Source organism: Rhodnius prolixus, unplaced genomic scaffold, assembly GCF_049639745.1.
Source record: "Rhodnius prolixus isolate KJV_2025 unplaced genomic scaffold, Rpr scaffold_7, whole genome shotgun sequence".
Lineage (NCBI taxonomy): Eukaryota > Metazoa > Arthropoda > Insecta > Hemiptera > Reduviidae > Rhodnius > Rhodnius prolixus.
The window spans coordinates 230,925-257,309 of NW_027411582.1; the positions used below are offsets into that span (position 1 = coordinate 230,925).

At 34.1% G+C, this 26,385-nt stretch overlaps 2 protein-coding genes across 5 annotated transcripts in view; both read right to left on the bottom strand.

The window, feature by feature from the left end:
• Nucleotides 1-5,578: 5,578 nt before the first annotated feature.
• On the bottom strand, nucleotides 5,579-24,894 carry LOC141446612 (uncharacterized). The gene is made up of 3 exons (XM_074113172.1): nucleotides 24,760-24,894; nucleotides 8,168-8,402; nucleotides 5,579-6,056 (listed from the first exon to the last, which is right to left on the bottom strand). The coding sequence occupies exons 2-3, from the start codon at nucleotides 8,301-8,303 to the stop codon at nucleotides 5,731-5,733; spliced, it is 462 nt and encodes a 153-aa protein (XP_073969273.1). The 5' UTR covers nucleotides 8,304-8,402; nucleotides 24,760-24,894; the 3' UTR covers nucleotides 5,579-5,730.
• htt (huntingtin) overlaps nucleotides 20,371-26,385 on the bottom strand; it is a 58,579-nt gene continuing 52,564 nt past the window's right edge. For 2 of the 4 annotated variants that reach the window (XM_074113170.1, XM_074113169.1), the window contains exon 56: nucleotides 24,009-24,710. In XM_074113170.1, coding sequence (XP_073969271.1) covers nucleotide 24,710 — 1 coding nt within the window. In that variant the 3' untranslated portion in view covers nucleotides 24,009-24,709. Of the gene's footprint in view, nucleotides 20,477-24,008; nucleotides 24,935-26,385 lie in introns of those variants that run through there. The other 2 variants (XM_074113171.1, XM_074113168.1) reach the window with 2 other exon arrangements.

The window sequence follows — 26,385 nt, forward strand, 5'->3', positions numbered from 1 at the left end:
CTTACCAGAACCCAACAAAGTTCAAGAAATAATCAAATATATGAAGTTTTTTGCCGCAACGTTCTCATTAAACAATGTAATAAATAATGAAGTTAATATTCAGCTCAGTACCACTTTAGGATTTCAGAAATTTCTCAAAATTTACTGAATTCTTAACTTTTATTTATAATCTTTAGCTTTCTAAACCCAGAATAAGTCATCAGCCATCAATGAACGTGGAGTGTGCTATTCGTAAAGTTAACAGGAAATTAGAGAACTCTCCAGATGCTATTCTGTAGTCAAAGTCACTCGACTTCACGGGATATTCTTAGCTCTTTGTGCGGTACAAGTAGAAAATAACTCATTGTCAAAATCTACTTTCTAGATAAACATACTGCTCCGTCTTACAGTAATCTTTGAGGTACCCAGCAGACTAAGTATCAACGATAGCCTCAATCAAAGTACTGATTGCTACCGAGAACGGATATACAAAAACCATTGGCTATTTACACCCCAGATGCGTTAAATATTCTAGTGCTACCAATTTTCTAAATGTCCTCAATATAAAAATCCTTAGTGCGTTCACTGCAAGGCAATCACCAAGCCAAGTACAGGCGGTGCCGACCACAGTTTCTGCAGCACCAAATAAACATTTGAAGACGTTACGTCATAATCTAGGATTGCCGCTAACTAAAGAAAAAGCAACTAAGACAACTCGCCAGAACGTTGGCTATCAAACAACCCAGGAACTGCTCATGAAAAAGCAAACAGTACAACGCCAACTTAAGTAGTATATGACCACCATCGACCAGCCATCGCTCTTAGCAACGTTTCTAATAATTCAGCCTTTCTTTTCCTCAAATTACTACATTTCTCACGTCTACAATTGCAAACTTATGTCTGAAAAACAATTTTCAACCATAATTGTTCAACTACATCAGGCTAATAAACTGGAACGCAAACAGTTTTAAAACTGAAACATACAAAAATGGTTGATCTCAGCATCCAAGCAGACGCACCCGACAAAACCCACGTTCTTTCCAAGTTAAAGAAAGTATTGCGCTTCAGACCTACTGGACATAAGCCTGATACAAAGAGACCTGGACTTCCATGAACCAGACCGCTCTATTACATCTTGATTAAGGCTAATTTAACCGTAAAAACAACCATGCAGAAAAAATTGAGCACTGAAGCACTACTTCGAAAATTAATTGTAGAGAAACTTTTAAATTGGACTAGAATTTAAATTTTGAACTACAAGAAATTATCAAAATTGTTCCTCACTAGACTATGCCAGGAAAAAAAAAGAAGAATTATCTATCGAACATATCACCCAAATTATTTAACAACGCTGTACACCATACATACTCCGATCCACGAATATCGACACAATTTCACAGTCTTGCACAAAGATAAAAAAGTAAAATAGTACAAACCTTCTATCTACTGATCATTCAGTCTCCTTCCTAAGTCCTTAAATCTTTCCGTAAAGCTCATACTGACCCAAGTACAACACAACTAATTTAACATAAATTCCTTCCATTCACACATGTATTCTTGCAACTTATGCAGATAACATATTCCTTCTTTCACTCATTTTGGCAGTCACACATGCACACGCAGGACATTTTCTGAAAACAGATTTTCTTTATTGATAGACCAAAATGGGTATTTGTACCAATAGGGATAAAAACCCTTTGTTGAAAATTTGATATGATCACAATTCACGCCTAGCAAAAGATAGTATTTAAATTGGCAAAACTTTTACCTCATCTATAAATTTGGAATTCGTCAACAGATTTATAGACCAAAATGGGTATTTGTACCAATAGGGATAAAAACCCTTTGTTGAAAACTTGATATGATCACAATTCACGCCTAGCAAAAGATAGTATTTAAATTGGCAAAACTTTTACCTCATCTATAAATTTGGAATTCGTCAACAGATTTATAGACCAAAATGGGTATTTGTACCAATAGGGATAAAAACCCTTTGTTGAAAACTTGATATGATCACAATTCACGCCTAGCAAAAGATAGTATTTAAATTGGCAAAACTTTTACCTCATCTATAAATTTGGAATTCATCTACAGATTTATTCCACATAATAATTTCGTATAATTATTTTGGTGAAGCTGAAATTGTAATTTAGAGACCAACGCTCACTCAAAGTTGCTTTTGTATGAATTAATTGAGAAGATGTTTCAAATAAATGTTAAAAAGTTCAATAGAAAGAGAAAAAAAATAAGAGAACAATAAATGTTCTGCAATATGCAAGAATACAAAGTTCAGAAGTTCGTCGTTGCCATTTTGGAGAACCCCCCCCTCAAAATGAATGTTTTCGCCTCTTGAAAGAGTATGTAAGCCAATATGTATTTATTTGGCTGGATATTTTTATATAAACATTCTATTCTTATCATATGTATCTCTTTTCAGAAAGATGATGCTCTTTGACTTCAGCGTCATGAGCTGTGCAGTGATTTTTTTGCCACTTTCGAACTGAATCGCTCATACTTAACAACCAGTAGAAGACCTATTCAATTAATTTCTGGAAGATTCGCCATTTTTTTCACTTCGGTATTTGTTTTGCAGATAAATTGTGTTCATTACAGAAACCCTTGATTAGCATCTACGTAACTTACGACACTGGTATTAATTATATTTTTAACTCTTTAAATAGTTTAATGTTTTCAATATAGTAATGGTAATAATAAACTTAAAATGATAATCTTACAATGATATACTTTGTGATAATGATAATCTTACAATGATATACTTTGTGATAGTCTGGTAATTCCTATCGTTTCTTACTAGTGAACTACAGCTTCTTCCAAATTTCAAGAAACTGCGTGTACAATTTTAACTAACTGTTGAATATTTATGGTAATATTTTTACTAATATTTACAACCCATTTATCTTAATGTCTTATTTTTTATCAGAATTTGTTTGACGAGGAAGGCTGGCATATTTGCTGTTTTCAATAAAATTAGTGTGAGGATTTCTTTAGTACAGATCATTTCATTTATTACTTTTTCGTAAGCACTACTCTTCTCACAGAGACATTCAAATCCTTTAATTTTGATCTTTTATCAATTGTTCAGCAAGTAATATTACACACTTCCCTTGAAGAGCATCTGATAACGAAGAAATTTCTTCTATCGAAGCCATGTTAGTAATCATGTATCTGTCGACGAGGACGTATAGAAAATAAAACATTTTGAATTCATTTTATTAAAAGAGACATTTTTACATCTTATCTATTTAGTAATTTGTTTATTCATCTGTTTTTTGTGGGCAAGAATAAATTTTGGGATAATTCAACTGCTGATTCACTGCATTATATCACTGGAAGTAAACCACTAAAAGGCTACAATTAAAAAAATAAGAAGTTTTTATTTTAAATTAATACATTTTATTTTTAAAAATATCTCGAAATATAAATAGCGATACTCATATTTGGTTAGAATTTCAAAATAATAATGAAATTTTTTTCAATTGAATTCCGCAATCTTAGTGCAGAGATGTAGTGAAGTAGATTTACATTTATAATTTGAAGATAACTCAAGATTTTCGTTGCATGAATGTCTGACAAGACGTAATTGTATGTACAATGGTTACTTACTATCAAGCAAATAAATAATTTTATTGATTAAGTACAATCAGGCCTGTGTAATTTTCAAAGATTTAACAACTCCTTTTGTGCAACATATTGCGTATGTGTCACACATACCTGTTAGACATTTACTGGCATTCGACGTTTTGAAACAAAAGCAAAATTATAAACACCAATTGTTGTTAACATCTAACGAACTACTTTTTCCTGTAACTAGGGCACTATCAAATGATCTGTTTGCAGATCGAAAAGAGTTGAAATTTCATTTTATACATAGTTGTTTTTATTAATTGCATATAAGTGTGTCTGCTAGGCCGGGGTCTGCAACGCACGTTCCAGTTGACTTCCATGCTACCCGCTAAACATTCTCTTTCTAACTGTCCTACTGTCCTAAAGAGAGAAAAAGCTCTTTTGTTGTTCCTATAAATTTACCCTCAATGCAATTTGTTTAGGAACTGCTTATTTACTCTCATTCGCCACCAACATTTACCTTTAGAAGCTAGAAATCCTCTCCTAAACATCTTCTGATGACCATTGGCTCAATAAGCCTTTTTCGGGCATTTTTAAGGGGAAAACCTGAAATTGAGCATTGTGCCTCATTTTAGTTATTACTGTGATAAGAAAACTTTTTTCTGATTCGATCATGTGGCTCCATTGCTGCCACTAAGTGGTAAAAAACGCAATTTTTTCGTTGAGGATATTTTCTAGTGATCCAGCAAAGCTTTACTACTAAGCTTGTTATGAAAATATCCCCAAAGAAAGTAAAAACTTCGCTGATGATGAATCACTACAGTGACTGCTTGCTTAGAATATCCAAAGTGAGCATGGATTAAATTTAACAAAATAAATGATTTAATTTTTTATTTAAGAAAATAAAAAACAGCAGGTCTTCAAATTTTATGAGCGGATAAACGTGAGTAGATGAGGAAAGCATTGGCAACAGACCTCACAAAACAATCTTCCTTGGAACTGTTTATTCTTTAAAGTATACATTTTTTTTCAAATAAATAATTATTTACATATAACATAAGTTGATCACTGGTTTGTGTCCAGAAACATATTTACAACGTAGAGCTTACTTTAATTCAGGTCCCTCATTTTCTAGTCGGTTGGTGGTTTTGCTTTGGTATATTGCAGTATAAGTTCGTATAATACTATTTTTTTTAATTTTTTTGACGAATATTTGGGCAGTGATTTCCCCCTTACTGCTCCTTCTACAATAATCTCCACATTTCGGACTGTGATTCGGTTTTCACAGTCAGGAGTACTTGCGGTTTGCTGAATCAAAAAGAGTGCTTTTTAGGAATGTCTGATGGGCAAGACCGAGACTAAGTTTGTGGTCCAATTTAAAAAATAAATACATTTCCAAGTATTCAAATTTGAAATTTCGTCTAGGAAGAGATTTAAATTTTTAGCTAAATTTTTGAGTAGTAAGGAGTGGTTATGATTGTGAGACATAATTGAACGGATGTGCGGGTAAAAAAACTAACAAATTTCTTCCAGTATTATCCATTATTGCAATAGAATTTGCCAATCACCACCAAGAGGTTAAAAGCGCGGCAAGTCCGCAAAGCTAAGTAGAATTGTGGACTGGGTTCTATTCTCGTTTTAGCCTTGCATTTTTTTAATGCGATAATTTGATAAATTTAACTATCATATTTCGCTAACTGCCTACGAACTGGATACTTGATCGCTAAATTTTCTGTAAAATGTTTCTTACTTCAAACCTAGCTGTCAATGTTGCATTAATGTTTGATTTCTACAAAAAGAACTATCTAAGCTGTTTATTGGAAGAAAATGTGTTGATACGATTCTGGAAAAGTTGCGAATCGCATTGATTGATTGCTAAATGAATTACGCTTCATTTCACAACGCACTAGTTTCAACTATCAGTAGAGTATAAAAAAAGCAAGAGAATGGAAAAGGTGTAGCTGCAAGAAAGTTTCATGAAGGCAAAAAAGTGCGTCGAGTTAACAATACGTTAGGAACTAATCCTCTTCACTTTTACTCAGTATTTTCCGCTTATTGCTTTGATTGGACAGGCTTTTCTTTGGTTACCAACTATGCTAAATAGAATAATTTGAGCAGAGTTTGGTTACTATGGAGGCAGTAAAGAGATCTGGTTAAGATGTAGAGCTAGCGGCGGTGGGCGCGGTAAGCCAGCTGGTCGGACGGGCCGTTCAGAGAGCGCCCCCAGCCGCTGCTATACGAGTCGTGGCCGTGCGCCTCCGCGTGCCCATGGCTGTGGTGCGGGTGGGCCACCACTTCATATGTCACATGTTTCTGCTGGGAAAACAGCTTCTTTAAGCCAATTATGGCGGCCAGCAGGAATGCTAGTTTGGAGACAAGCAGCGCTTTGCCGACCAGTAGAGCGAGTGCCTTGAACGCCAGCACGCCAATCATACCAATCTTCATGGCACCGGCCAGGATCAGTGGGCCCATGTTCTTTGATTTCCCTCGGCCTACAAACAAATAAAACACATAACTTGTATCATAATTCCTCGCAATTAAAAATAGATTTCTTAAAACAATGAGTGTGGATATAAAAGTCAGATTTCAAAAATTTGAAGTGTGTATTCTTAAATAGAAAATATTTTAGAAAAAGTTACCAACAATCTGCACAATATCTTGTACATTTATTCAAAGCGTTCGACTCCATTTTGCTTGTGAAATTACACCACGTATTTTTTGGCTTTTAAGATTTACTTGGCCATAAAGGAACTGTACACGGAGGCCAAATGCCAAATTAAAAGGAACAGGTAACTCTCAGAAGAGATATAAATTTGGAACTATCATCGTTAGTGTTCAACATATCTGAAAATGCCCTTTATTAGACCAATACCCTAACTGTAGTGGATCTTGGACCACCAAACGCGAACTACTGGTAGAATATTATCAGAAATGGGGTTAGAAATAAGAGGAAAGAAATGTATACACTACCTATTACTGCTTAACTGGTAGTACTGGACTAGCAATATCATACAATATAGACTTGCATGAATTTAAATAGAATACTTGTATGACATCTTCATATGTAGTTTTAATACTTATGTGATTGTAAAACTGCATGAGAGAATAAATGAAGGATAGGGTGCATTGAATGTGCTGTCGCCTTCTACCTATAGCTGATTGCTCGAAATCGAAACACTTGTCCCCTCCTCAACCAAGCAAAACCTACACCTTCGACCAGGTCAAACAGGCTCATGGGTCTTAAAAGTCTGCAATTCAACTATTACAGTCATCCGGCCCTGATTATTAGCTAAATTTTGACGAACCGCCTCGGAAAAACAAATTTTAACACACAACACCGAAAAGATAGTACAGGGTAGAACCTCAGGATGCTCTTAATATAAATTTTGCTTAAAATAGTTGAATAAAAGTTGTTGATCAACTAGAATGTAATGTGTATAATAAACTTAAGAGACATTTACGAGAGAGAGGATCTCGGAAAAGTGAAAAATTCATGTTCTAAAGTGGTTCTTCCGGTTTGGAATTTCTTGGAACTTAGTATTTTTGCCACACATTCTACCTTGTTTTATTTCCTCTAAATCCCTATTTACCGGAGAAATGTTTCAAATGCAAAAATTGTATATTAAAATGCGTACAATGACGCTGTACAAAAATAAATGCCAATTTTCTCGCAATTCTTAAAAAAGTGAAATACCACTCAGCCTTGCAATAGTGGAATGATCTTCATCCTCTCAATAAGATGTATTCACTGAAGAAGATGATCGGGATGGGACTGCCTGTTTAAGAAAATCCGGTCTATCGAATTTCAGATTCAACCTACCACCTCAACAACCTGGCTGCGGAACTTTTTATAGATTCATATAACTTCTCATTATACAATTACAGATCATTCTCAATCTATTGTTTTATCTAGTTTTTTATACGTAATTTAGTGCAAATTAAAGTGTATAGTCTAAATAAAATTTCAACCGGTTTGAAATATATTATTTTTTTTTTAAATTAGTTTTCTTTAGAATTTTGAATGGAATTGGGTTAAAACTTTTCTAAAAATACCCTTCCAAGTTATTAATTTCGTAATGAAATGAACCACAGTTTTGAGAATATCGGAAACGTCAATGAAATAAAATTCAGAAATAAAAGAGACTTTTTGATACTATAAAAGGTTTTTTCATTTATGAAAAAGTAATACTATTAAAAGTTGGAAAAATATCGTCACCCCTGAGAAACAATAGATAGGCAGCGTCAGATGAAAGAAAGTTTCGAAATTAGTCCTGGAGCTACTAAGATTTTTGTAAATGTGGTAAGGACCGCTATGCTGGATTATTTATTCGTCAAAGCACGCTTGTTTTTTGCATCCCTGAGATTTATCCGTCGAAACACATGTGTTTTCCTGAGATGTTTCTGTGCTTTATTTTTGCAGCTGGCGGTTTGGCAGCTTGAGAATACTTATAACCTGCTAAGAAGGGTGGTGAACTACCACGGAAGGAAGAGAACCTTGATCAAAACTGAGAAGAATGCAACCTTCGATATTTCTTGTTCTGTTCTAATATTACCCAGTGAATGAGAATTAAGAAATATTTTTAAAAAGCCTTAATGAACTGACCAGTTTGCTGGGGAGATTGCCTCAATGAGAGATCGATGCTGAGCTGGCCATCCTTGTCCGGCTGCGTGCTGAAAACGACTTCACTGCCCGGAATAACTCTCCACCTTAGTGCCCTGGTGCGCACAAAGTCCCACATTTTGACCGCAATCAGATCGCCAACAGCCTCTTCATCTGAAGTAGCTTCACGACCAGCTGGCGGCAACGTTGTTGATATCTCTTCAACAACTTCCGCAGTCTGTGTAATTTCTAAACTGTCAGAAACAGGTATGTCTGCTTTTTTCATTAATCTATTTATATAGGTAACAAGTTTCAACATTAAACATGCTGAAGTTTCTCGTTTGGTGCAACGAGTGTTCAATTTGTCGAGTAAAGCGGCTTCGTAGTGGTTGGGCAACAGGTTGTTATCCTGGTGCAGGGGTAGCGCCGTCGTCAAGGCCGCTAACACACTCAACACAAACACTATCTGCATTTTGGCCGCTGTAGTCTACTCTTGAGTTGTAGCCAAGAAGATCGCAGTAGAGCACAGATTCTTACAGCAGTAGGATGAACTTGCACTTGAACTACACAAACAATCCCGAACAACCTTGAGTGGCCAACACTGAGATAGAGTGGAGCCTACAGTCGCACTTATATTCTCTCGCTGACCTACCTTCTCCCTACTCACTACTCTCCAGCTCTCGCTTCTCTTCTCTGCCACAGTTCACCAGTCGCTCACATATAGTCATTAGTTCGCATTTCGTTTCAATATATACACATGATCGCTGTTAGGGTGCACCGGCCTCAGATACCATTCTTAAAAGGCCCTCTTATTTACCAAGCTCGCTAGCAACTTTGACTAGAGATTAATTGTGTATACACTATTCGTATATTACTTAAAAAAAAATCTATTACTTAATAATCAGAGCCTTGTTTTACTTGCACTGCTGCTCTTCCGGGTTGATTCTTAGCTTTTCAATAAGAAGAAGAGAAAGAAATAACTAGGGATGATAAGATGAATCAGATAGATTGTTCTGCATTATACTGATACTTCAAGCATTTTGTATAGCTGCAGTTTCCAGTTGCATGAAGTTATTAAAAAATGTTCATTCAAAATTCTGGTGCATCTCCTTGATTATTTTTGCTCAGAAAGTACTTCTAAACTAAAAACGACTAACACTGCGATTCACTTTCCGTTTGTTGAAACTTTAGGTGGAAGTTTCAAAGGCGAAAGCTCAGTTTTTACTCCTTGAATATAACTTGCAACCGTATGTTTATTCCAGGATTTTTTTTTATTGAAATGATTGGAAAACGCAGAGTTTAGGTTAAAAATATCCAAGATAGATGTACATTTTTAATAAGATTCTTTAGGTGAAAATCTCTTGAGTTAAGAAAATCAAGAAGAAAACTATTCAACTTTTAATATCCTGTGGAGAGAGGTTTTTTTCAAATAATATAAACTAATAAACGAAATAAAGTAGAGCCTATGAGTTTAAAAAGTACCTAAGCCTCGCAAAAAAGTTCAAACAGGTAACTGCTCAATGTGATCGAGTGGTATTCAAATACTAATCTGATAAAAAAAAAAAATATTTGAAAAGTAACTCCCAGATGCAATGCGATCATCCAACTAGTAGAATATTTCGGGAGAGTTAAGATTGTCCAGTTCTTTTATTCTTCTGACTTTTTTCTGTTTTTTTGTGTTATTTTGTTTCATGAAAAGTTTTATCATGATTTTTTTACTTTAGGCTTTAAAAACTGTATTCGTTAGAGGACATATCAAATCAAAAATTTTCGTTCCTGTGAAACAAATTACACTGCCAATTAATATTTTTTGAAAGTGCTTTGAAAATATTTAAATGTAAAAAGTTGTCACAGAATTTTAGGCATCTAATGTAACATGCACCTTGTAAAAATTCCATTTTTAGAAAAAAAAGGTCATCTTGCATTCTGTAAGTGAATGGTCTTCCTGTCTGAGTGCTTTTCTTATGAACTTTGCTACGCTAAAAGATTGACAAGGAAATAGATAGAAAAATTACATCATTATTCTTGGATAGTTAGCATAAGCTGTTTTCCAAAATTAACTATTTGCCCGTACATACGAGTGCACATACGTTAGTGCTGCAATGCAGAAATAGGTAAGTTGGTCGGTGGAGCATGCAAGATGAGGTGAAAGTTGGCCAGAGGTCTCCAGGGCCTGGAGCCACCTCTCCAGCAGCCGAAGAGAGCCGCTGATGGACTAACTCTCACCCGTACTGCTAAAGGCGATGTTGAACAGGGAAATGGGTCTGTCCGTTCTCGGCTCCTCCTCGACTCTACTACTGACAATTACTCTTGGATTTCTTGTTTTAATTGATGTATGCGTTAATGCCACTACATTGTTACTATTTTAAGAATAAAGTGACGGTACATGTTTTACAAAGCTGCTGGAAACGCGCCGCCACTTTCTCCACAACAACAGCAGCCCTGATAAGGCGTCCATTTTGAAATAATGAGGCTACATCCCGCTTTCTAGCAGTATGAGAGACTTTTTCTTATAAACCAGAGAGTGGTCTGCAGCAAACTCTTCACTGAGAGGCTTTTAATTATACAAAATTTTAGTTTGCCACATCTGGTGAACTTTTCATGTGGTACGACATGTTTTTCTGCGGTCCTATAGATGGCTTCAAATTACACATGTTAGAAGGGAAAAATAATTCTATTCTACAATATTAAAAGAAGCGTGGCTTCTATCTTCTGAATAGGCCCAATAAAATCATAGGTTTCAAAAATAAAAAAAGTACTCAATAAAAGCCCAACGAACATTATGTCTAAGATCATATAAAACCCTTTGGCAACTGTCTGCGTACCAATAAAGAAAGTTAAAAAATAAGTATCTTCCTGCTAGGAATTATGTAATAAATTGCATCTGAAGTCAAAAAAAAAAAAAAATAATCGTTAATGTAAGATTAAGATTAGAAGCGGGTCGGGACCCTTTACGGCCCACGGCACCGCAGCCACAAGAGGCTTATTGTGTCTTTCCCTTTAAGTCTAATTGACGAAACCTCCCCTTCTAAAATCGTTAATGTATATTGGTGTATGCATTTTTGTGCATCGAAAGTGTTAGAATTTTTAATAGGCGTTTCATTAAAAACTTGTAAATTAATAGATTGATATCTCCTTTTAAAATCAATCTTATCGTAAGAATGAAATGTTTCTCTTCACCGAACAAAAATATTTTATGGATGAAAAAATGCCAGGTCTGTGACATCTAATAAATTCTAAAAAATAATAATAAAAAGGTAATGCAGTAAAATTATTTAAATAATATCAATGAAGTATGTTAGGAATGAAATGTTGGTACTTGCTGATTTGTGTACATTTGTAAGTTTAATCAACCAACTTAACTTTTCAAACTGTAAGTTTTTGTTTTGTAATTACTATTACGAGTTGTGTCAAGTATAGTTGCCAGTTGAAATGTACTGACATGAAGTTGTTTTTAATTTATTTTATATATTTTCATATTTAACCGATTTTACAAGGCAAGTAAAAAAAAATGCAACCGTACAGAGGCAACTATGGATTAAATCACGACGGACGATAAATGTAGGCCTTAATTGACTACAAAAAAGCTTTTGTGTAAATTCAAAGTTTCATTCAAAATTGAGATTACCTTAAGAGGAAGTTGAAAAAAAAATCTCAAGGGTCTCCTGCAGGACAAACTGCACGGAGAATTCGCTTGTCCTTATTTCTGTTAATTTTTCAGTTTTCACTAGTCAAAATTAAAAATTAAATATGACACAATTATTCATTATATTAATAAATACAGTAATTGGTGCGAGAAAGAGGCCAAAGAAATCGTTCACTTCTCCGTATATTCATGTATATGTATATTCATATACATATATGTATGTTATGTTTTGTATGTGTGAGAGAGTGTGAAGATCGGAAGAATATCATACGGTTCATAGTTTTAAAACAGTTGGGGTTGCAGGCACTGCAACACTTGCGCAAATATTTATTCATTAACGTGACAACGTATGTTAATAGACATCAGGTTTAGTGCGATTATGCAACTGTTTTTTGCACTACACATTCAAGCAAGCAGCCTTTCCTCAAGAATAAGAAGTGTATTAGCGAAAATTGATATGATAAATTTTTAAATTACGTGAGAGTTGCAGAAGCTCGGAGCCTCATGCAATCGTACGACGAACAACAAACGTATTGGGAAAGTGATAGGCCTCTATTTAACCTAAGTTTACCTCTATGTTTAAAGAAAATCTTTGTCTAGCATTTGAAAAATTCTTTCAGTTGAAAGCAGATAACAGATTTTTCTTCTACGTTTCTTAACGGAAGTGACATCAACTTTCTGCGTTTGTGTGTTTTTTTTTTTAGATATGTTGAGATGTACTCAGACCGAGATATCAAAATAACAGTAGTGCAAGGAAACTTTTTAAAAGTAAGTAAATAATTAAACAAATTTAAAAAACTGTTAGAGTCATTAAATATAACAATTTCTCTTTATAAATAAATCTAAATTAATTAATGACACATCCCTAACAATCCTCCTCGCCGACTGAATCGCCAGTGGCCTCGCGACTTCCTTGAGGTCTGATGATCATCATGACCAATATCGATATCCTGTAGAGAGTGCCACCGCTGGGTGGTTTCTCTCCTCCTTCATTTCACGCACCAGTTCATCATATGTTCTTCCTATTTACTCATTTGTGTATATTTATACAGATTGTAAATTACTAAATAAATTTTTAAAAAAATTTACAAATAAGAAAATACAAATTATGCACAATTAAAAACCTAATCTTACTATATTAAGCTAACGTTTAATATCCGAACGTTACTCTGGACAAAAAGAAGTCACTATGACAATGTCAAATTGATGGTTCCATTAGCGATCAGAATACTTGAATTTTTATTTTTATTTTATGTTTGGCACCTAGAGTACTTAGTGAGTAGTATTGGCTTAAAAGTTACAAGCCACTTTCGTAGGTTATCGCGTATTACACTAAAGTTAAAAAGAACGGAGGTATTCCGAGATTACGAAGTTTGTATGCTTGCCTCGCAATTAAAATAACCTACACGACGTGATTTTTCCATCATAAAAAGCTATTTACATATCAATATCGATATCAATATGTTCTGTTACTCGAAAAATTGGAACTTAATTTTTTTAACTTAAACTTGCTTTTCCCGATGGTTTTAAGGTGGAATGTACAGTTTATTAACTTTACGGCCTTTAAATAAAAAGTAGCCTTCAATTTAAATTAAACAACCATATCTCATTTTTTACACCCGAATTATTCGCGATTATTACCCAAAGCCTGAATATATCCCTCAGCTTCATTAAAATGCAGTAATAATATTATTCGGCTGAAAAAGTAAAAAATCCAGGAAATAATCACCCCTTTTAGTCCTGAAAACCGTGCAATTACTGCATAACATTTTGAACGCTAATTAATGCGCATGAAGGGTCACTCCACGACAACTGGAAAATTAAGAAGCAGATCAAAGGCAGTCTATTTAATTTATTGAATTCATCACATTCTAACAATAGAAGAAGATATTCAAGGCTGTAAGAATTGAAATAAAGAGTATAAAAAATAATAAGATTTTTTTTAAATTCACTGCAACCAATAACGCCAAACGTAACAATTTAAGGCACATTCTTTAAAATGGAATGCTAGAGTACAATCCCGATTTGGCCGTAATTATTCTCATCATCATCTGCGTTTGAATTGGCAATACCTGAACAGCCATGACGAAGAAACACCAATCTTGAATATTAACAATTTATAATTTAAAATGGATTAGCTGTAATGACTTTATTGGTACTTGATTATCCACAAGTTCTGTAAAGTAAAACAAAGTGTGTCATGTTCTATACAATGTGGTTAGGGCCGCCGTGCTGTATCTTTGATTTTATTCCTAGTAGCACGCAAGTTTATTGTAACCCTGACCTTGGTTCGGACTTTCATCCAATATCAGAGGTAAATTAATCACTTTGCAGAGCGAAAAGGAAACATAAGTGAATCGAAATCTATACAACAAACTGATCAATTTATCGGTGAAAGTCTGGGACCTGTTAGGGTTACAATAAACTTTGTACGTCAGGATGTCTTCCCTTTTTTCCAGCTTTTTTTATTCGCTGTAGGAGATGCATTAACATTATGTGGAAGACATCAGGATTGTCTGGTTGATACAGACATAATCGTATACTACTATTCTATCCATGCGGCTTGGCAAACTATCGAGCTGATTCTTAAACGACTATACCTTGTAGAAATACCAGGGCTATTTTTCGTGAAGCACCAAGGATTATATCATCAACTAATTTAGAGTGAACATCACTTTTTCAGTAGTTAAAAATTTGAGGCATGTTTAAATTTTGAGGGCAGTATGTTTAATGTTTGTTTTTTCAACTGTACTACACAACTATCTTTCATTTCTCAATAACGTAAATATAATATTGAAAATTTTATTTAGCTGTTAATTTTAAACAAATAATTATTTATTCAATTTGGAGTAGTTACATAGCTGAAATGGCTGGTAGAAACTGCCAAAACTAATAACATTTGAAAGCGATGGCCTCAAGCCAGCCAGAATGCTAGAAAGAAGAAGAAGCAGTTTGTGAAAAATTGATCAGTTTCTTTTAACAAATATAGCGCTAGGCACTAGTAAGGAATTTCAAGTACGAGGGTCGTTTGAAAAGTCCGTGCAAAAATAAAAACTACTTAATTTTTTGGGGTAAACCTTTTTTATTTTTCAACATAGTCTCCTTTTAGGCTTATACACTTCGTCCAAAGCTGCTCTAGTTTGTTGATCCCTTCCGAATAATAGGATTTGTCCAAGTCTGAAAAATAGCCATTCGTTTCTGCAATCACCTCCTCGTTTGAATAAAATCTTTTTCCCGCCATCCATTTCTTCATATTGGGGAACAAATAGTAGTCCGAGGGAGCCAAGTCTGGAGAATAGGGGGGATGTGAAACGAGTTGGAACCCTATTTCCATTAATTTTGCGACCACAACTGCTGAGGTGTGAGCTGGTGCGTTGTCGTGATGGAAAAGGACTTTTTTGTGGGCCAATCGTGGGCGTTTTTCTTGCAGCTCGGTTTTCAAACGGTCCAATAACGATGAATAATATGCACCTGTAATAGTTTTACCCTTTTCCAGATAGTCGATGAGGATTATTCCTTGCGAATCCCAAAAGACAGTCGCCATAATCTTTCCGGCCGAAGGAACGGTCTTCGCCTTTTTTTGGCGCAGATTCCCCCTTGGTAACCCATTGTTTAGATTGTTCTTTGGTCTCAGGAGTGTAGTGATGTATCCATGTTTCATCCACAGTGACGAAACGACGCTTAAAGTCCTGCGGATTCTTCTGGAACAGCTGCAAACCGTCCTTGCAACACTTCACACGATTTCGTTTTTGGTCAAGCGTGAGCAATCGCGGCACCCATCTTACGGATAGCTTTGTCATGTCCAAATGTTGATGCAAAATATTATGTACCCGTTCATTCGAGATGCCCACAGCACTAGCAATCTCACGCACCTTCACTCTTCTGTCATCCATTACCATATCATGGATTTTATCAATGATTTCTGAAGTAGTAACCTCAACAGGGCGTCCAGAACGTTCAGCGTCACTTGTGCCCATATGGCCACTCCGTAAATTTTGAAACCACTTATAAACTGTTCTAATCGAAGGTGCAGAGTCACCATAATGTTTATCAAGCTTCTCTTTAGTCTCCTGAGGCGTTTTGCCTTTCATAAAGTAGTGTTTAATCAACACACGAAATTCTTTTTCGTCCATTTTTTGAAAATCACTCGACTTCCTCGATTCAAACGAATGCCAAACACAAAGAAATAGACCGATCTGGCTGAAACTTGGTGTGTGTTCTTCCAAGAGATGCTACTAACTAAACTTAACCTCGATACGCGCCAGTGGTGCTATCTCTCTGACTTTGCACGGACTTTTCAAACGACCCTCGTATACGGCCTCTGGTTCAGTTCAAGAGGTGCCTGTATTCAGCTGAAGTTTTTTATCGAGGCGAGTATTGACCTTGAAATACGATTCTATTAGGTGAATCGGAATGAACTATCGAAGAACACTAGTGTGCTGCATCATTAAGCAATTTAATACAGTTAAGAAGCACTACTTATTGATATTAGTGTAAATAAAAGTGTTTTTTTCCTGGTTGTATTCATATTTTACAGAATACAATGTACTCAACAAGGAACATGCAACTTCAGCAGCAAGGATGCAAAAAGTACTTGAAGTAAAAGTCAAAAATTTCTTTAATACATTTATTCTTTCACACATTGTAATACACATATCATTTATAATATTATCATAATTTTTTAGGTTGTTTTGGCGAACCTGTGCAAATGTGGATTTTTGTAGATGAAAAGACAAACTCAATGAAATTTTGCAACTGGAGATGTGAGAAGGGCTACTGTTTGGAAACAAACAGTAGTAGGTTGTCTTCTTCTAGCAAAGAGCCACGTCACGCTGAATTAGAGTGAAACCCATATGCTGCAAACGCACACTGTCAAACATCACCGCATTCTGCCTTCTCAATCCCAATGTTGGACATTCCTTCATACATTCATACAATTAATGACAACCTCTCCTTGTCCCCTTTTTTCCTGATATCCTGATACAGAAATCACTTTCCATCAACTTTAATAAAAAACTCCTTAACAAAAACTTACAGTTTTAAAAGTTAAGTATAAGGGTTGATTAAACGCCAAAAGGTACACAAATCAGCTAGTACCCAACATTTCATTCATGCTTAGTTCATATAATTTAAGTAATTTTGCTGCATTAACTTTTCCTTCACATTTTTTAGAATTTATTAGATATCACAGACCCTTATGCTGGCCATATTTATCTACAAAATATTTGTTTAAGTAGCACTGTAAATTGACTTTAATATCTATTAATATTAATCTATAATAATCAAACTATTAATTACAGGTTAAAAAATTCAAAAACTTTTTGAAAAAATGCTTACATCAACATACATCAATGATTTTGTTTATTTTATTTATTTATTTTATTTAATTTATTTTTTTAAATCGTCTGTTTAAGTTCATTCTTCGATTAAAGTAATTGTTATTTTATGTAGTAGTCAAACGTTTATAATAATAGGTAATAATTACCTGGCTTTATCGCAAATAATATGGTTTTCTTCAATTACATTCTCAATCTAGGTGTTCTTCCCACAATGTTGTATACATGTAATATAAAATAAATGAGATATGCATACGTTTAGGACATCTAATTATTCCAGTATTTTACTATAAGTAAAATTAGGGGGTCTAAATTAAATTACAATTGAGAAATGAATAAATAATGTTGAATAATCTACTTGTTATTAACTGTGTGTTATTTGTGCTCACGAATATTTCGGTAAGACGAATTCAAGACTGAAATATTCTTTTAAATCCGTGATTCAAATTTAAACAGTAGCCGACTCTAACTTTGTCTTTTTCTACTTTTGCATATATCGTATATATGTGACATCTCAGAATAAAGGGCAAATTAAAGCTAAATCCGAAGAATAATTCGGAATAGAGTTAAAATAAAGTACCTATTTAAAAACGGATATAATATACATCTTATCATAATTATAACAAAATAATATTATGAATGAACTGGCCAGCATAAGGGTCTGTGATATCTAATAAATTCTAAAAAATGTGAAGGAAAAGTTAATGCAGCAAAATTACTTAAATTATATGAACTAAGCATGAATGAAATGTTGGGTACTAGCTGATTTGTGTACCTTTTGGCGTTTAATCAACCCTTATACTTAACTTTTAAAACTGTAAGTTTTTGTTAAGGAGATTTTTGTACCTTTTGGATAGATTTTCATTTTTGTCTATTTTGCGAAGTTACATATCTGCTTTACAGATTTGTTTAAAATTTGGAATAAGCAATTCTATCATTATAACCTGAAAAGGTGTTAAGTCGGAACTGTAACTACCACTGGAGAGATCTTTATAAAGAATGATTATAGTTGCCATCCTCAATAACAATTTTTTTGAGAAAGCGTTTTGAATAAAATAGGAAGGTATTTGTACGTAACTAGCAAAATTAAACTGCGATTTCAGTACTTCCTTTTAAGAGGAGTAAGAAAAACAAACTGCGAATACAGTACTTCTCCCAAAAAGGCAAAGAGGCAAAGATTTTGAATCGAACGACAATTCATTGATGTAAATCGGTTCACCCATTGATAATTTTAACAGTTGCAAGACTTCCTCTTAGTAGGTGTAAGAGCATGATGGCACTTCACTGCCACGTAGAGGACCTTTAATCACTTCTTCGTGCTAAATTTTATCAAAATCGGACTAAGCGTTATGGAAATATTGGTAATAATAGTTTTAGAAAGGGCTTTACTTGGGTGGGGCAAACTCCCCTCCTTATGAGGCGTAGCGTCGAGACTTTTAAAATGCAAATCTGTACAAAATTTCGATTCGAATGACACTTTATTCATGAAAATCAGTTCACGTGTCGATAATTTGAAACGATTGCTATACTTCCCCTTAACAAGTGTAAGATTAGATCGTCGCTTTAATGTTATGTAGGGGAGCCCTAACCCTATCATCCTACCAAATTTTATCAAAATCGGGCCAAGATTTACAGAGTAATTAGTAATAATAATTTTGGAGGGGGCTTACATAAAGGGGGCTAACTCCTCTCCCATTCGATGTACAGCGACGAGACCCCCAAAAGGCACATCTACATAAAATTCCGAATCGAATGACACCTCATTCATGAAAATCGGTTCACGCGTTTAGGCGCTACGCAGTTTACAAAAAAGGTAACAACAACAACAACAACAACAACAACAACAACAACAACAACAACAACAACAACAACAAGAAGAACAAGAACAACAACAATTTTTGAAAATGCCGTTTTTGCACATTTTCGGCAACTTTTTTCTCAAAATCTATCAGATCTAGGTTGTTGCAAAAAAATTACAGTTATAAAGGAGGGTTTGCCCTACATTATAAAGAAAATTTGGGAATTTTATCTTTTATAGAAAAAGAGAAAAAAATTGTCAAAGTTGGGTGTTTTTCAACGTTACGCTTTTTCCTGCAGTTTTTGATGATCAACCCTTATACAACTGTCCTACCGGACAGTTTTAATACAGTGTAAAACTCTCTCTCAACTATCTCTTTTCGCAATTACCGACGATGATTGGGATTGACAAATTTAATTCCCAATCTAGGCAAACTAATAACGAACAAGAAATAAAAGACGAGAAAGTAGAGAGCTGAACTACCGGAATACATGTTTAAATTCATATATGCGAATGTACCCATACATATGTCCCTTACCTTTTGCACTGAAATCCAAACTACTTGCTAACAAAAATTCATCCCTAAGAAGAAGTCAAGTTAATGGCTTGAAACTTTCATAGTAAATTAACATTAACCTAAAAAGAAAATTATTTTATTAGAAGAGAAAAAAACGATCATAGAAGAATTTTAAAGTACAAAGGTCATATGGTATTTTGTTATGTACAGGGTGTTCATTTTAAGACGGCTCAAATGCATTTCATGCTTAAAAGCTTAATCTGAGCAAAAAATGGTAGAGGAAAACTTTGTTGCCCGTCACCTCTAGTTTCAGAATATATGACTTGATTTTCGATTCGTGACCGCATACGCGGCTGACGCGCGACCAAAAGTGAGGGTTTGCAGTTGACACCCATTTTCATATACACCGTTTTAAAGAGTATAAAAAGTTATGAAAGAAACCGGAAATCGCAATTCGATCAAAGGTGCCTCCTCTGGCTCGCAAGACAGGTTAGCCAGGAAGTTATCAACTGCTCTCTGTGTCTGAGGAGGCACCTTTGAAGGCACAGTACATGCTTCACATGTTGAGTAAAGCGCATTTTTTGATAAATTAAGAAATAAGTTTGATCCTTTACATGAAAGATATTGATCACTTAAATATGTGGCAGGAGGTTTACAATTTCTTTAGTAAATAAACGCAACTCTTCCAAAATTATCAAATAATTATTAAACCTTCTTGTTTGTAACAGATGTAAAATTAATTTTTAGTCATTTTGTGTACGCTTGAGAACATTTAAAGCTCTTAACATTTCTCAAAAACGACTTATTTCCCGATATTAAGAAAAATAGTAGCTTTACTTCCTTGGCAATATTTTCAGTAGAAAGGGGATGAAAAAATACATAAAAATGACCTATCGCGTGCTCTTCTTTCTCTTTGATAACAAGTTAAAAAATTGAAATATGATTAATAAATACCAGATTTTGAAATGGCCTAGCACCTTGAATTTTGAAGATATCAAATTGCGGTTTCCGGTTTCTTTCATAACTTTTGATACTCTTTAAAACGGTGTGTATGAAAATGGGGGTCAACTGCGAACCCTCACTTTTGGTCGCGCGTCAGCCGCGTATGCTGGCAAGAATCTAAAATCAAGTCACATATTCTGAAACTAGAGGTGATTGGCAACAAATTTTTCCTCTACCATTTTTTGCTCAGATTAAGCGTTTAAACATGAAATGCATTTGAGCCGTCTTAAAATGAACACCCTGTATAATAAAATAGTCATTGAAACATTTAAAGAGAAATTACATATTGAACTTAAATTACGCATTAATTAACAAAAGTTAGACGGAGTTAATTGCCTCACTCATGGTCGATTAGGATAGATACACATTCATTCCAATTTAATAGTAACATATCTGTGACAGCCGCACTTTCCTTTTATTTACGGGGTTCAAATCAGCAAATAATAAATTAATATCCTGTTAACAACATAATTAAAATAGGGAAGTCGTTGCTTACTTGAAATCCGAGTCAATTGAAAATGATAGGTGGATTTTAAAGGTAAGAACGGAAATATGTTTAACATCTAAATTGGAGTTATCCAAAATAAATCCTGGATTAGAGGATGTGTTTTGCTGATGTTAATTGGGTAAAAAAAGGAACTATTCAACTTTATATATGCCTTGCATTGACGGAATATAGGCGCAATTGTTAATTAAATTCATATGACTTTTTACGTATTCAATTGAGGTATCATTAATTTTATAAACATTTTTATATTTAACAACCAATTGTGACTGGATCAAAGTATTCAATACTTCCACTTACACAAGAGAAAGTAAAAACTATTTCCGCAATTTTATTTGAAGAAATAGGTGTTAATAATAAGCAAGTTGGAAGTTTGCAATAGGAGAATGTCTTAGTGGCGATCACGTACATGTGAACAATAGATTAGTATTATTATTAGAAAACAGTAGAGAAGCAGTGCAGCTGCTGATTAGCAGCAGCCCTGCACCAACGAGGTTTGTCATCATCAACATCTAATATAAATCTCATAGAACACAATGGCGCTACTCCAATACAATTTTACGATCTCTCTCAGCCTCATAATTTATTTGAGACTTTCATATTGGTAGTTTGTACACTACTTTCTCTGCTTGAATTATTGAAATGGCCAACCTATTTTAATACCGTCAGAATTGGGATAAACAGAAAAATGTTTTGCGCCAAACAAATTAAACAAGAATGGTCTATTCTCCACACAGGTGTTTATTTCAGATCTAGTGAAATATGTAGGTCACACATACAGCGGCTAGAGATGGGCAGGTAAGGCAGCATAGTTCTTTAAAGAGGACACAACTACCATTTCCTTTCTATTCACTAGATCTCCATTCCCTATCCTTCACTGGTCTTGTAGAAAGCTTCGCTCAGAACGGGGACGCACTCTCACGTATGGCAAGCCTTTGGGTATCTTTCGTGCCTAATACATTACATTGGTGATCATTAGATGTAGTATATTGGTACATTTCTAGAAAAATGGAGATCTGAACACGTCTAACCTCTAGATCCAAAGCGTCAAATCTATTACTTGTTTCTTTTTTGCAACCGAGAAGTTCTTGGAACACGCACAAGAAAGTGAGGCTCTTCTGACGCCAGCAGTTGCACGAGCTTTCAGTTAGCTGCACCGTTTTTTCTTTTTATATTACCTTACTTCCGCTAAGGTAGATGAAGTGCTGCATTCCTGCAGACTTTCCATTTTGAGTTTTCACCAGCAACATCCATTTTGAACAAGAAATTTTTAACTAAATTGGCCTGCACATGTGTAAGTGGTTCTGTTTGTTAATCGATAACCGAAAATCTTATAAACTTCAAATTATTTATTTGATTTAAAGCGGTTCCATGAACACGACAAAAACCTTTTTAATAAGGTATATAAAAGCTAAGTTCAAGAAGTGTTTTTTAAAATTTTAAATTTAAATTCAATTTTAAAATTTTTTAGCATGAGAAACCCCTACATTCCTACACGCTCCATTACATTACTGGTGTTTCTATATCATATTCAATAAATAATTAATTTATAAAAACATACAAGATTAAACATATTTCTAAATAGTAAGAAAATCAAAATTCCTAGTTTGTTTACCAATCATATATTAGATTTAATGAAATCGATATATTGTTTTGCGTTCGTTAGCAAATTTCCTCTTTCTATTAGCGAGTGCGAATGCTCAATACTGTTCGGATAAATCTACCTCTTCCTGCCTCGTATCTGCTTTAGTAATAAAACATGTGGCGCATGCTCTGAACTACTGCCCCATTGATGTGATTATTTTAAATCACTATGAATATTCCCTAGAGGTCCTAAACCTATTGGAATCTGCGTGAGGATGTAGGAACTCAAGTCTGTATTTTATTTCGGACACAAACTCTTTCGCCTCTGTTTGTGACCAAGTTTGCTATCATTCCCCTAAAACATCGTCAATCATCCGGCCAGAAATGTAGCTCCACCACATCTTCCTCGGCTCTCTCGTTAGTATCAATGCCTCAATGGACCGTGTAACGAAACTCCAAAATTATAACTATTTTTGATTGCTTCCAACTTGACCCAAATTTGTTTCCTCCAAAAAGGATATACGAATGGTGGGGTTGTTTATTGTATCTTTAGCTAAACTGCTATCTGTATTAATGAATGTGAGTTTGTATCCAAAACATCGCATTTCGATGAAATCTAATCAAGGAGCTGGAGCCATCACTAAAAGCTCTGCTTGGTTGTTTGAACATCCATTCTTTGCCCCTTATTCTCCCTTAAATTCGATACTCTCATTTGTATATAAAACAAATGCCGCATGCTTTCATCCGTTTAGAAAGATCCTCACTTCTTTATGAAACCAGTTTTTTTCCGTATTTCCCATTATTGAATGTTGATTTTGATGTAATTGAATGAGTGGAAAATCTAAGTTCCGTTGAGTATAGTACTCAACATAATTTTCTGAAGATATTTCTCTAATTTTTTGGCCAACGTGTTTGTTTGTGTATTTGCATATGAACATGGATTGTAATGTAAGTTACATCTAACTTACGAGTTACATTAAATCTAACTCTCGTACATTAAAATCCGTAAAACTGTTTCTTCAGTGAAAATGATTTTTGTCCTTTTGAAGGCTAGTTTCCTCTTATTAAAGTATTAGACACATTATCCGTCAAGCTCCCAAATTGCAGGTGTAACTAGCAGTTACTAATCGCAAAAAAAAGAAAAAAAAGTTAAAAGTTGCTAAAGAAATATACTTGAAATAAAGACAGTGCTGTATTACATCCAATTAATTTTTAGGGACTCAATTCTCAACAAAATGAAAACAGAAAACATTTCTAAAATAAAATGTTTTTACGCTTCAAATTTTATTTTTTCTGTTCAGTACATAAATTTGTATTTTGGTCAGACGTCCCACGAATAAATGAACAAAAGTGTTCAACTAAATTAGAATCAAGATTGTATTCACAATGATAATTCACATTCGTAATACCGCTAATAAGGTAAGCAACCGAGAACAAAGTGGTTTTCAACAATGCCTTCAACAAGAACGAAATTTGTTATTTTAATTTAATCAAAATTAGCTTATAATTTATTATTACTCAACAAGTTTGCAGATATAGTGGAAGTTTGATGTAAATGCATAGAAAAGATAATGAATAAATAGAATGTAAGTTGAAAATGAAATAGATAGACAGATGAAACAAAATTTCTGATTATTATTGCTCCAGACAAAAAGAGCGTATTCTTCACATGTTATAAAAATAAGTCATTGTTTATGTTTTCATAGAAACTGTTTTCAATTAATTTCTCTTTAATGCCTAGATTTGTTAATAGTAGGGGTGGGTATAATATGAAGGTCACACACTAACAAAGAGTAAAGATATTCACTTTCCATTTTTGACGAATTAAATTTTTTTAACAATACAAATTTTTCAAGTGAATTTTTAACAGAATTGACGAGCATATTTGAATTGTACAATGTCTGACTGCTGACTTCTAATAAAATTATTTATCACATTAAATTAATTTATTTAGAGTGAAAAATTACAAAGTATAAAGTAATATATTCATCAATAAGCAAAAAATGCCTATATAATGAAACAATCAAATTCGGTAATAAATATTTAGATAAGTAGGTTTTTGATTCTTTAGAGTTTAAATTTTGGAGGAAAATCTGTGGGCATGTTGGTAGTTCTAGAGCAGCTCCTATCCAGACTGTGGAAATACTCTCTCACACATCTATGAAACAAAAAAGTATTAATTTTATTACAACAAAAAGCATACTTACAAGGATAGATCAGGCAAGTGCAGCCGACTGAAATTGGTCCAGGAAGTTCGGCAAGCAGTGAATCACTTCAACCACCTTTAACTTGCGATAGTTTAAAAGCAATAAACATGTTTTAGTTAATGCTAACTAATCGTCAGTAAGCGTTCGCACGTCTACAAGTGGCAGGTTCCACCAACTAAAAACAATCGAACCATTATTAGCAACTACCAGCGTCATAATTGGACTACAAACGACTTAACTCCCTGGTACGAGATTAGTCGCATTGGCTTCATTATGAACTTATAGACTGTTCACTAAAGTACAACAGTTTCACCTAATTTTAGTAACTTTAGTGTCCGGGCTACCTAATTATTTGCTAATTAATTAATTTGGGGTGAAAAATATTGAAAATACAAAAGAGAAAAGTTTTATGAATATAACATTTATTTACAAACATTTCTAGTCAACCTCATTTTATCTGCCGTAGCACACAAGTATTTACTGTATCTAACAGGTTTTGGATTTTCATCCAACTCTGGAGGTTGATTATCTAGTGAAGAGCATTTGAATTTTCCGGTACACCTAGACCTTGCTCAGTCAGAGCTAATTACACAAAGAACCTAATCAAATTTTGATCTCTAATTGTATGATTTTTAAAATTTTTCAATGAAGTCAGTGAAGTTTATGTAAATTGTATTGTTTATAGTCTAAACACCATCTGAACGTAATAATTTGTTAAGTGGACGCACATTTTTTACTCGATTTTTTTCTGCAAAATTCTGTGATGTAAGGTATTGAAGCAATGTTTTCTTTTGAAAGAATAACTGAAAGTGGTGATTTTCTCCCTCCTTTTATCGTAGTTTTCAAAATTTCCACGAGATAAGTAATATCTCTACTCCCTTAAAATGGAATTTTCCTGGTAAATTTATCTGGGTTTAACAGATTAACCCAGAAGGATTATAAGGAAAGAATATTGCCAATGCAGTCACATTTTATTTTTTACAAAGCTTTCGATCTAGAGACTAGATCACTTCAGGGCTTATGCTGTTGACAATGAAATATTTTTTTATACGAGTATTTTCGTATACAAGGTTGGAGTGTCTTCTGTTGTGTTTTCTTATGTACGAGTACTTATACATAAGCAGACATAAGTAGTACACAATAAAGTAAACCCTCAAAATGACCTAGTCCCTACGTCGAAAGCTAGGCAAAAATAAAACATGGCTGAAATTGACAATATTCTTCCTTCTGGATTAATGAGTCAGTAACCAAAAACAATGAACAATACTCTACAATGTACAGACGTTTATGTTAAGTATACATATGCCATAGATGGGTATCGTGGGAGGCATTTGGAAAACACTCTCTGAAATGTTTAAAATCATATTAGTAAAGTGGTTCTCTCGGTTGATCAATTTCAACCAATTCTTTCACACGGGCTAAGAATAATTTTTTTCGTACTTACGATTTTTTTTTTTTTAATAAAAGATTCTAGGATTTTCTTTAAATTTGATATACTTATTGAGCATAAGTAATTCTACAACCTTTTATTTTAAAGATTTATTCGTGAAAATTCGGATTTTAAATTACTTCTTCTAAGCAAGAAAGTTAATAAAACAAAGGGCGCTAATGGCCATAGACGTCGAT

What these genes read in the sequence shown, in the direction of transcription:
- LOC141446612 (XM_074113172.1), bottom strand. Translation starts at nt 8,303, where the DNA reads ATGTGGGACTTTGTGCGCACCAGGGCACTAAGGTGGAGAGTTATTCCG. An exon ending in GCAATCTCCCCAGCAAACTG is followed by an intron (nt 6,057 to 8,167) that starts GTCAGTTCATTA and finishes ATTTGTTTGTAG; the next exon opens with GCCGAGGGAAATCAAAGAAC.